Source organism: Chelmon rostratus, chromosome 10 (assembly GCF_017976325.1).
Source record: "Chelmon rostratus isolate fCheRos1 chromosome 10, fCheRos1.pri, whole genome shotgun sequence".
NCBI classification, from domain to species: Eukaryota; Metazoa; Chordata; class Actinopteri; order Chaetodontiformes; family Chaetodontidae; genus Chelmon; species Chelmon rostratus.
The window spans coordinates 10,185,819-10,198,577 of NC_055667.1; the positions used below are offsets into that span (position 1 = coordinate 10,185,819).

At 45.5% G+C, this 12,759-nt stretch overlaps 1 protein-coding gene across 4 annotated transcripts in view; it reads left to right on the forward strand.

Moving 5' to 3' along the window:
* rerea (arginine-glutamic acid dipeptide (RE) repeats a) overlaps window positions 1-5,777 on the forward strand; it is an 89,813-nt gene extending 84,036 nt beyond the window's left edge. For 2 of the 4 annotated variants that reach the window (XM_041945074.1, XM_041945076.1), the window contains 6 exons: window positions 17-1,389; window positions 2,036-2,258; window positions 2,355-3,075; window positions 4,841-5,014; window positions 5,125-5,305; window positions 5,409-5,777. In XM_041945074.1, coding sequence (XP_041801008.1) covers window positions 17-1,389; window positions 2,036-2,258; window positions 2,355-3,075; window positions 4,841-5,014; window positions 5,125-5,305; window positions 5,409-5,442 — 2,706 coding nt within the window. In that variant the 3' untranslated portion in view covers window positions 5,443-5,777. The remainder of the gene's footprint in view (window positions 1-16; window positions 1,390-2,035; window positions 2,259-2,354; window positions 3,076-4,840; window positions 5,015-5,124; window positions 5,306-5,408) is intronic. The other 2 variants (XM_041945075.1, XM_041945078.1) reach the window with 1 other exon arrangement.
* The last annotated feature ends 6,982 nt before the right edge of the window (window positions 5,778-12,759 follow it).

Below are 12,759 nucleotides of genomic sequence, written 5' to 3' on the forward strand. Positions count from 1 at the left end.
CTCCCTCAACCCTCAGGAGTTGAGTCGGCCCGACTCGCCCTCAGAATGCGAGGGGGAAGGGGAAGGCGAGGGCGAGAGCTCTGATGGCCGCAGCATCAACGAGGAGCTCAGTAGCGATCCTAAAGACATTGACCAGGACAACCGGAGCTCCTCCCCGAGCATCCCCAGCCCGCGTGACAATGAGAGCGACTCAGACTCCTCTGCCCAGCAGCAGCAGCTCCTGCAGAGCCAGCACCCTCCGGTCATCCAGTGTCAGCCGGGCACCTCAGCCGCCACCTCAGCACCCCCTCCACCTACAACCTCAGCCCCCTCACTTCCCCCACAGGTCTCCCCCACAGCAGCCTCCACCTCTCTACCTCCCCAGCCTCTGCCCCAGGCAAGCCCGATGTCTCTTATCCAGTCAGGAGCGTCCCTCCACCCTCAAAGGCTTCCCTCTCCACATTCACCTATGACTCAGGCCCCGCCTCCTGGCCCCCCAGTCCCACCTCAATCATTACCCAGCTCGCATCACGGGCCCATGCCTCCCATGCCACATCCACTTCAGCCTGGCCCCTCACACATGCCTCACCCTCACTCCATGCCCCCCCAGGGCTTCCCTGTGAATCAGTCTCAGGTCCCACCCCTGCCAATCTCTGGCCAATCACAGCAGAGGCCACACACGCCTCCATCCCAGTCATCAGCTCAGAGTGGAGGCCAACCTCCCAGAGAGCAGCCCCTGCCCCCTGCCCCAATGTCCATGCCTCACATCAAGCCCCCGCCAACCACACCCATCCCTCAGATATCCAACCCACAGTCCCACAAACACCCACCCCACGTGTCAGCACCTCCATTCCCTCAGATGCCTTCAAACCTGCCTCCACCTCCTGCCCTCAAGCCCCTCAGCTCTTTATCCACCCACCACCCTCCATCAGCACACCCACCTCCCCTCCAGCTCATGCCTCAGGGGCAGCAGCTTCAGCCCCCCCCAGCCCAGCCTCCAGTCCTCACTCAGTCCCAGAGCCTCCCACCATCAGCCAGCCACCAACCTCCTCCAGCTCCTCCTCTGCCGCCCTCCGCAGCAGCCTCACACCCAAACGGGCCACCGCAGCCGCCATTCTCGTCTCATCCTTTCAATACAGTTCTACCTCCGACGGGCCCTCCCCCATCCTCATCAAACTCTATGCCTGGCATACAGCCTTCCTCTTCCTCAACTCCATCCTCCTCCATCTCTATGCCACTGCCTGCCTCGGTCGCTTGTGCCGGCCCGGGCCCGACACTCCCACCCGTACACATCAAAGAAGAGCCTCTGGATGAGACAGAAGAGCCAGAGAGCCCTCCACCCCCTCAGAGAAGCCCCTCCCCAGAGCCCACTGTCGTCAATACGCCCAGCCATGCCAGCCAGTCAGCACGGTATGTCTACAAGCACAGTTTTTACCCAAACACTATCCGTAAAAGAGGAAAACATACACCTGCACAAGCTGTTATTTATCAATAGTCTGTTGAGCTGCTTACTCTGTTGTCTGGGGGATGCTGATTAGCTCTCAAACACATCCAACAACAAAGAGTCTCTGCCTTCAGATTTTAAGGCTTTGATGTAAGCAACAAATCGAATGTCCTCAGCAAAACAGGCATCCAAGGCCACAATTAGCCCTGAGCTCTGAGTGGCTGATGGCTAGGAATTATCGGGGATGGAGAGCAGGGAGATTAATTACAGTGAGATGCGAGTGAACTGAGGCATCTGAATATGAGTATCTGTAGTTGCCTTGTGCTTAAGTGGCTCTCAGACTGCCAATGAATAGCAATGAGGATTTTAATACATACTCAACGAAGCTGCAAAACTGAATGCCAAGGGAGTTTGTTTCCTTTTGAATAATGGACCAGTGTAAGCTAATTCAAGCTGTCTTTTCATCTAATGAGACATTATCCTGCCATTCAAAATGCAAAATTAAATATGAATATCATAGCTTTAAGTATTAATTTATGAACTGGAACATCATTCCATTTTTCTGAGTAAACACTGAATGTGCTAAATGTTCCTTCTTTGCCGTGACCACAGGTTCTACAAGCACCTGGACCGGGGTTACAACTCGTGTGCGAGGACAGATTTCTACTTCACTCCCCTGGCTTCATCCAAACTGGCCAAGAAGCGAGAGGAAGCTCTGGAGAAAGCCAAGAGGGAAGCAGAACAGAAAGCAAGGGAAGAGAAGGAGAGGGAGAGGGAGAGGGAAAAAGAGCGAGAAAGAGAGCGGGAACGAGAAAAGGAAGCAGAGCGAGCCGCGGTGAGTGGTTTGTTTCTCTCCCTTTTGTTTGGCAGTAGTTCATTTTTTTATTCTCACATCTTACTAAACATGGCATTGTCCCCCCCCCCCCCACAGAAAGCCTCCAGTTCCTCTCATGAGGGCAGAATGGGTGAACCTCAGATGGCCGGCCCCGCCCACATGCGTCCACCCTTCGACGGCCCCCCCACTACGATTGCAGCTGTGCCTCCGTACATTGGCCCCGACACCCCTGCCCTGCGCACCCTCAGCGAGTACGCGCGACCTCACGTCATGTCCCCCACCAATCGAAACCACCCGTTCTTTGTGTCCCTCAACCCCGCAGACCCCCTGCTGGCCTATCACATGCCCAGCTTGTACAATGCTGACCCCGCCATGCGTGAGCGCGAGCTACGAGAGCGGGAGATGCGAGAGAGGGAGATTCGTGAGAGGGAGCTGAGGGAAAGGATGAAACCTGGTTTCGAGGTTAAGCCTCCAGAGATGGACACACTCCACCCTTCCACAAATCCCATGGAGCACTTTGCCCGGCACGGGGCCATCACGTTGCCCCCCATGGCCGGCCCTCACCCCTTTGCCTCCTTGCATCCAGGCCTGAACCCATTAGAGCGTGAGCGGCTGGCCCTCGCCGGGCCCCAGCTGCGGCCAGAAATGAGCTACCCAGAGAGGTTGGCTGCAGAGAGACTCCATGCTGAGAGGATGGCCACAGTGGCCAACGACCCCATCGCCCGTCTACAGATGTTCAATGTCACGCCACACCACCACCAGCACTCACATATTCACTCCCATCTCCACCTCCACCAGCAAGATCCTCTTCACCAAGGTAAAAGAAAGCCCTTTATACACACACATGTAAATGTCTTTGTGTCACTGTGACAGTTTTAACTTTTTACATCAAATGAAATTATTGCAACCATGTAGTATATGTTATTAGATTTGGTGAATGGCAAAAGAAAATTGGCAAAAAACATTTGTTTTGTCCAAAATTTTGCCCATAAGTTTGAGTATTTCGTAAATCGTGATTGCAAATTTATTGTAGTTTTGAGATGACAGTCCTTTTGTCAGAGCAGTTTTTCATATTTCCTCATATCTCATTGAGAATGAAATTCTTCGTTTTAACACACTTTCACTGTCTAGTCTTCTACTGTCTACTGTATAAAACAGTAACGTAAATATTTATAAATAGACAGAAAGATGAATCAGACTCACCTTTACACATATATTTAGCATGTGATGCTGATGATATTTTAGTATAGTTATTCCTATCAAATTTATTAACGGATGTATGCATATTTTAGCTTGATTTTCTGAATGTTTTATTGTGTGATGTTGATGTTATCATTTCATATTTTGTAATTATACATTTTGACAGGAAAGGGAGATCTGTATCATAAGCACAAAAATAAGATAAAGAGCCTTTAGTAAATTCTCAATCTATTTAGGAAATAGTAGAGGACCAAGAATAGAACCTTGGGGTACTCCACAGATTAATTGTTACCTCTTCAAAATGCAGCAGTTTTATTTAAGTGTTAGCAAGCTATTTTAGTAAGGCATTATGAAGTCAATTTTTGAAAGTATACTGAAAACAATATTGTGTTTAATAGTACGAAAGAATTCAAACATTTTTTAATCAGAGGCAGCAAAAATTATGCTTATAACTAGTTGAAACAGTGCCAATACTATAGTATAGGTAAAAATACATCTGCAGTTACAGGATGTTGTGTTCAATTCTGAGTTTCAAGGTTGTGGTTAGTTTTCTTTGAACAATCTTTAAAAACTGGCTAAAATGACAATCGATAATATAAGCAAGAATTGGGACCACCTGGTTTGTTATGAGCAAGTTAAGTAATGTACAATAAGGACCCACAAGCAGATGAAAATAAACGGGGCTTAGCATTAGTCAAGTATCTTTTCTAATATACAATCCTCGATTTAAAAAAAAATTGGGACATTGTTCTTGGAGCATTCCACAACTTTTGTTGGGAGTCTTTAGTTGCTCCTGTCCCAACTTGTTTGAAACACGTTGCTGACTTTACATTCAGAATAATCAGATATTTACAAAAATTAATGAAAATGATGAGGCAAAACTTTAAATACATAGTTTTTGTATTATTTCCAACTGAGTATATGTCAAAAAGGTTTAGCTAATGATCACATTCTGTTTCATTTAGGTTGTAGACAGCGTCTAAACTTTTTTAGAATCGGGGTTGGGCATCAATTAGTTTGCTGTAATATGAGTCAACTTGTTTCTCATCACAGTTGAGTGAAAAAAGGGACTTTTTAAATGATAATTCCACTTCCATCTTTCCTACTTTCAAACATTTACCGTTGGATCTGAAAATTCTCTGTAGTAACTTACAGAACACAGAGATTAAAGTCTGTTATAGCCTCATTAAGTTTCTAATAGAGCGAGCAGACGCTTTACAGTGTATAAAAATAGTGAAGTGGTCTCTGTACTCTTTTGGTCAACCTTGAGTGGAGTAATGTTATATTAAGCTGTGTATCACTAATGCCTGTAGCATGCACTGTCTGTGATACACTATCTTGTAATGAGTGCACCCTGAACCTAAGACTCTGACACCCAGAAGGTGGTGGTGAATGTCTTGTGTGTCCTCCAGGTTCGGGGGCCCATCCCCTGGCAGTAGATCCCTTGGCAGCAGGACCTCACCTGGCCCGCTTCCCTTACCCGCCCGGCGCTATCCCCAACCCTCTCCTCGGCCAGCCACCGCATGAACACGAGATGCTGCGCCACCCAGTCTTCGGTAGGCTCTCTGCCAATGGCATCTTTCATTAAAAGTAATATCACATCCAATCTGTGAATCGGAGCTCTGCCAGACTGCCTGATCAAATCTTTTGTTTGTCCCTCCTCCAGGTACTCCATACCCACGGGATCTACCAGGGGGCCTGCCACCGCCCATGTCCGCAGCACACCAGCTGCAGGCCATGCATGCCCAGTCAGCTGAGCTCCAGAGGCTGGCCATGGAGCAGCAGTGGCTCCACGGCCACCACCACATGCACGGAGGACCACTGCCTGGCCAGGAGGACTATTACAGGTCAGACAGGCAACAGATATTAAACTGCAGAGTATTTAGATAAACTGGGTTTGTGTTCCTTTGATTTGTCAAGCATTAATTCTCGATGTTGTTTATGTTTCAGCCGGCTGAAGAAGGAGAGTGACAAGCAGCTGTAGCCAGCCAAGGGAGGCAGCGACTGACAGGTGCAGGACACGGGAAGTTGTTACAGAGTTGTTACATTCAGTTTTGAAGAACAGAAAAGGCCAAGTGGATCGTCTGAGAATTCTTCTGATATTTGGTTTCTGTTCCTGTCAAGGACTTTTGTTTTTTTTTTTTTTAATTATTATTTTTTCAAGACATTGACTTTCTTTGGTATATAGCCAGTAGTGACAACGTCCTCAAGACTCCTGCATGACAAGCTTCCCTGACGTTTTTTTTGTAGGTGCTAGAACAAGACACTGTGCTTATCAACAAAAAAAAAAGAAAGAAAAAAAAAAAAAGACAAGACCGGTCAGGCCATTTATGGAAAAATAACAAGTGCTATCTTAAATTCAACATTTATTTTAATACATTGTCGGAGGTTTTTCATAATTTTAAGAAGAGCTACAGCATGGCGTTTTTGAGTCTGTAAATAGTATATATAAACATATAATTATTATTATAATTATTATTATTATTATTACTAGGTGTGGACTCCAAACCAAGTCGTTTCAACCTCCAATATAATTGTTTTGAAGCATTATCCCTTGTTTCAGAGGGGAGCAACCATGGCATTATATGAGCAGTTTCTGAGAGAGTTGTGGTTCAGTTGTGGCGTTCCTCTGACATCACTGTGTTAGATTTAGTCCCACATACACAATGTAAACCACAGACCTGTCACACCCACATCCATTCATCACACACCTTTGACACGCAGCAGGTTGTCAGAATGTGTAAAGTCAACATGCTCAGTTCATGATTTGAAACACTTGAGGAGGCGACGCAGACGTCGCTGAGGTTTCTGTGGAGTGCACACATGGATTAAAAAGAAAAAAAAAAGGTTTGCACTGAGAGAGTATCCTTGAGCTCCACTCAACTGGTTTTATCCTTTTTTGCTTAAAATCAATCTTTAACTCTACAAAATGGAGTAATACTTTATTACTTATTTTGCTTTTACAGAGAATGATTTTAATAATGATTTTAAACATGTGGACACCAGAAACATATTTGGCTGAACTGAAGAAAAATTGCTTCAAGTTCTTTTAAATTATCGGGACCTGGATTTTAACAGGACTTTAGGATTGTTTTAAACGTGTGAATGGTTGCGAGCCGTCGTGTTGTCTCCCGTCTGCTTCACCTGGTCGGGTCACCGGCGTTCGTTGCAGGGCTCATGTCCGACTGAGTCGTCCTCCAGCTAGGCTGTAATAATGTTCACTGTGACACTAGGGGGGGGGGGGCCTGCCAACACGTGACCACCAGGAGGGTAGATGGTCGATGAATGTGTGCGAGTGTGTGTGCGTTCCTCACTATGTTTTGGTATGCCTTGGTTCCTGAGCGATACACGCAGCCTCCTGGGCCTCAGGAGGGCTGTGTTTGTGCTTGCCACTGACTCAAGTCTTGTTGATCTGTTATACCAGTGCACAAGTTTTTAAATTTTATTTCTCCCATTTGATTTTGTTTTTTTGTTTGTTTTTGGTTTAGCCATGACACGAGTTCTGCATTTGTTCCATGCACAAAGACTGTTTGACTGTCATGGACATTTTGAAAACTGTGGCTATTTTTATTTTTTTTTAAACCAAATGAAGAAACTGTACTTGCATTTAAAAGTGACCATATCTACCCGTGGAGCACTATAATTTACATTTAAAACGCTTGTAAACATCATCAAACTCATGGCCTCTTTTGAAAAATCCAAAACAGTCTTTGATTCCCCGACACGAACCTGTCACTCTGTCTTACCATCTCCGACCGATTCCTGTCTCTCTCCTGACGACGAGCTCCTCACCATCATCTCTGCCTCGTTTCCTGGCGATTCCCTTGCCTTTTACTCCCTCTTTTTGTGTCTCCAAAACCTTTGATGTTAAGTGTTGTCAATGGTTTAGCTTCTTGTTTCAAAGCGGCAATAGCAGAATGTAAATTCTGACTGCTAAGATTTATATATATACTGGTATCTTGAAGCTTATTGTATATATGAGTAGTCGCCATGGGATGACACAATGTAAACAAAAAGTAGAAATAATAAGAAAAATTGTGAGTCCTGTGTTCTCTCCATTTGAGTATTTTGTAATTTTTTTGAAAAATTTGTGGAATTAAAATAAACGACTAAGTTACACCACAAGATCCGACTTGATCTTCTTCTTTTGTGCTTCTCATACACCAGTGATTCCTCTTCATTTGTTTGTAGTCACAGTTGCTTGTAAGCACACGCATAGAACAGCCTGCTGAATCTCATGAGACAGTAATCCCTTTCAGGGTAAAACATTTTGATTAGAGACAAAGAAAACACTCTTAATTCCATCTGGTTTTTTTAACGTTTGTGAAATTCTCCAGCTGAGCAGAGGGACTGATGCTGGATCTGTTTTGATAACACTCATGTCCTACATTTGCTCTTGAATAATACACAATTTTTGCTCGATGGGAGAAACGTGTTACAGAACAGATCAAGCGTTCCTGTTTCTCCTGTTTTCTCTCTCGCACAGCTTCACAAATACTGAGCTTTGAGAGATCACCTCAGAGCTGAGGAATATTGCGCTGCTACGGTATAATAACATCAAAGCCGGGCTAAGCCAGAAGGAACACTTACTCAGGCTGAGATGCCTCGCTATCAGCGGGGCATGCCTGTCATTTCATCCCGTGTGTGGGGAGTGATAGACCAGCAATCTGTGATGGTGTGCCGCAGCGATGGCTGTCATTTTGAGAGGGAGCTATTATTCTACCGCTGCTCTCTGAAATGATGCCCTGTCCTCGGGAAAATCGAGGCTCCTTGGATGCTCTATCCTGAGGCTGTCATGTGACGGCCGCCTTGTGAGGAGGTGCCGCTTGTTGTTGCCGGCTCGCCTCACCTCCCCGTAAGACACAACAAGACGTCAGAGCCGAGCAGCGCTGGCTGGTTGAATAATTCATCTCCTCCTCCTCCTCCACACCGGCGATGGAGCGACTGTGACTCGCGTCAACTCAAATCCTTCTCATAATACTGTGTGTACCCCTGCGGCAGGCACACAGGGATGCACAGTCTCAAAGAACAAAAAAAAAAGATCTGCTCTCTGTGTGTGAATAGCAATATGTCCTGTGCTGTTCTCGCTCTGTTATTGTGTCTGCTGCAGCAGGTCTCGGACACACAGCCTCCTCGTCTCCTCCGTCCTCCTGTCTCGTTGCTTTCGCTCCAGCGGGCCTGGCTGCTGCAGAGTGTGATGCTCGGTGGCAGAGAGGAGCCTGCATGCCATTAGTGCGTTCAGTCGGAAGGTAGCTTGTGTTCCTCCGGGCGGGTCGCTCTGCGGCCGCACTGCAGCCGAGCAGGGCCCTGTTTATCCAGAGAATGAGCTGTGTTGACACAGAGAGCAAATCTGCTGTTGGTGTTGTTCCTCATCTGCTGTCTGAATTAGATATATAGGAGAGACAAGATGCTAAATATTTCATATGTCTGGAAGTCTCCCAAAAACCACCGCGGCTGTTTGTCAGTTTTAAGTGCCTGGTGTGGAGAAACTCACTGGTTCCATGGTTTTATTCCTCCCTCACTCAGAGCTGGGCCCTGTCCTTCAAATGTGGCGTAGTTGTCATGCCACAACAACCCTGTTAATTCTCACCCAGATCATTTGGTTCTTCTTACTTCAGTGCGCTCTTATTTTGAAATTAATTATGAAAAAACTTTTTTTTTTCTGAAAGGCAAAATGAGTAGAGAGTTGATGCCAGGATCAGCATTCATGTGATTGGCTGAGTGCTGATCATATGATTGTAGCTGCATGAGGCAGGTGTGTTGGGAGCCCTCCCAGCGTGTGGATTCATGGCCATTTTATGTGTTCCTGCGTTGTTACTGGTGTCATTTTGCTCGACTTTGTTCTCCGCAGCATTTCCAATGGTTCCACACTCTAATCACTGTTAAACTGGTAAGGCTACAAGTGATGTTGGTGCGTGATTGGTGGGATTCTCAGTGATATCGGATGCCTGCTTTGAAAAAGAAACAGGACTAAAATCTCTAACAAAGCAGCTTAAATCGCCTGAACTATTTTCAGCAAAGTGAGTTCTGAAATTGTTAAATAACAAACTCATGATTTCACGTCGAATGAAGCCATGTGTTCTGGCTTCAGTCAGGTTTGGATTTGGATTCATTCTGTCTTCAGTGCACAGACCTCTAAACTCATTAAATTCTAATAATTACACCAACAGATCATAAAAGTCTCAATAAGCTGCATGTTCTTTCATTATAAATCGAACGCGAGCAGTTTGCATCTGAAACTGAGTTCATGTCCAGTACGGGATTCACCCGAAAATGCCTTGCTCATGATCCTGCACTTTTGCAGGTTTAGGTTTAAGTATTTGTTGCTATGACAACAATTCCAGATTAATTTAAAACCATCTTCAAAGAACCGACGGATCCAAACTCGTGAAAATGTCCACATTGTTATCAGGATAACTCTGTTACCCACGCAGGAGGAGCGAGGCCCTGGACCAGCATTCAGGCACTTCTCAAACAAGCAACCTGTGGTTATGCACAAACTCCACTCAATAAATGGAGCACAGCTGTAGGAATTTGATGCATGCAAATAAAGGTAATTAAACACATCTAAAATGCAAATGAACCTGTCTCAAATATGCATACATGCATTTTATTTAAACAAGGTTCATCCCTGCATTTCAGACATCTGAATATTTATATCAATCAAACAACCTTCATTTTCCAAGGAGAGGTTAAAGCAAGGTTTTCCTGTAAAACACTGGAATGATAACTACACCTGGGAGGATAAACTTTTAAGGTCTGCTACATGGTAAAATACTTGTCATGTTGCCGTCTGCTTTCAAGCACTTTGCCTGTAAAGTCAGAGGAAAGGTCCTGCAGAAAACTTTGGCTCTGCGTTTGTCACAAAGCAGCCGAGGAAGCAAACCTGCTGCTTCGTGAAAGATGATTTCCAGATATTTCAGCCGGCGGTTTGTCCAGCGTTCCTGACCCTCTCATCCTCTCCCTCCTCACCGAGCGTGGCTCACGGCTTCATCCGGGAAGAAGCGTGTACCGGTGTGTGGTCTGCTAGTTCAGAAGTTAAGTGTGGTTTTAAAAAGGAAAGGAAACAGGAGAGGATGTTGGGCCTTTTTGCTCTGCGCGTTGACATGGATGTAACGATCGGGCAGGAAATATTTCATGGTCTGGGGATCTCTTCTGGCAAACGCTTAGTTTTCATGCAATATGCGATCCAAGACTTCTTGACAGCTTCCATGACCCTGTTCATTAAATTTTGATACAAGCCACAGTTCTTTAAACTATTTATCTAATGTGACCTTTTTTAGCATTTAATTGGTAACTCTTTTTGTAAATATTTCATTTTGAATGACACCTTTTATTTTTGTCGGCACTGGTGGAATGACACTAAGAACATCAACAAGTGTAGGAAGCGTATGTTGCATTGTAACAGACGACTCAACAGTATATGAAGAAGTGAAAACGACCTCCACCGTGACTGACTGAACATTCAACTGCTTGCATATTCATGAATCAATACCTACAACCCAGCAGTTCAAGAATTTAACACTGACAGGGACCATTCTGCATAATGGCCACTTTTGCTTTTGATAGTTTTTTCATTAGATTTTAAATGCATTGAGCATGTTTTTTATAATTTCGTATGACTACTTATACTTAAAGCAACTATTGGGAACTTCCATTTTGTGTTGATTTTGGCGGCCCCTGTGGACAGAAGCGGTAGTGTTTGATGTGAAAGATTGAACTTACTTTTTGGAACAGAGCAGTTCACAGGAGGCTTAGTGATGAGCATTAGCCCTTTTTTTTTCGTCTGTCAGTTGTCTGTTTGCTGATCGTACTCCAGTAAGAAAAACATCCTCCTTCTTCTGAACTGGCTAACGTACTACTCCTTGCAAAGCTTTTCCTGGGAAAATGCAAACATCTTCCCGTCAGCCTCTTCCTGTCATTTCGTCTGATTTCATGGGGAATCGTGCCCGCGGACAGACATTAAGAATAACTGTATAGAAACAGCCAATCATCTTGCTGATGGTCTGGCTTGCGTATGTAGGTCATATATCAGTATTAAAGTGAGCCTGTTTCATAACCAGTTAAGAGCTCCTGAATGATCTGAATATTTCTTCCACCACTGCTTCACACTTCTACACTGTGTTTCAGTGTTTTTGCAGCTTTACTGTTATTTCAGATTAAAGATGTAATCGAAAACATATGATCTGCGTATAACATGCATATGCTGAAATGTTATAGCCGCTTAGACCAGCTACAATGTCTATTATCACATTGTGCTTTGATACGTATAATAAGCCTGAAAGGAGCCGGCCAGCATGATGAATGATGCTTGCTGCTCATATATCCTGTAGTCTAGTTACGTTTTTAAAGCAGGACCTGTTCTTGGATTTTAGCTTTAAAAAACAGTTCATCTTCATCGATTTGGCATCACCCTCAATTCATGAAGGGCAGTCTCTTAAAGGTGATGTCTCTTGAGCCGACGCTGACTCGAGTGACATCACCTGAGGCCATTCGTCAGATTTGATGCGCCTCTCCGGAGCCACAGAACAGCAGAACTCCCACAGACCTGTACAGAGACTTTGAGGTGTAAAATGGGTGGTGTTCTCCTTTAAGACCTGACTGGCACTTGGTTTAGGAGGGAGCTGAGGGTCGGCGTGGTTTGTTTTCATTAAGCTGTCATCATAAGAACACTGGAGCTCCACGCTGCTTCCTGGTTGGACACTAATAAAAAGAAATGCATAAAGAAACAGAGGTTACTGCAGCTCTGCACACCACCACAGCATAATATTTCATGTCCAAGAGTCAGCTGCCATTTTGATCCTCCTCCTAATATTCAGTCTCTGCATGTGTGCTGTCATGACTTTCCCAGTGTGCCTGCGTCAGTTTATCTCTGTGTGTGTGTTTGTGTTGCTGCCTGCTGTGCGTCTGAGGCCTGAGCTGCAGCTCCCATGCTTCTAATGATATCCTGCTCTCGCATTCCTGTCATAGCCGATCTGGATTCCCCCTTGTCTGCACCAGTGGATCAACCCAGTGCAGCCACTGGCCCGGCCCGAGCATTCCTCACGCACACACACACACACACGCACACACACACACCCACCCTCAGGAGGCCTTTGCCGACGCCTACCGCAAACCTCACACACGCTGCCTCCCTTTCTCCCACAGTCGTTCTCCCTTCTGTTTCTATTGTCTTGAGTTCGATTTCAAGGGAACAGCCTGTAGCCAGAGTCGGAGGAACTCTTTGTTCAATAAAGCGTGCCAGGTTCGGTTCCTCGCTGGCAGAGGATAGACAAAGCAAGGCCCTCGCACGCTAGACTTC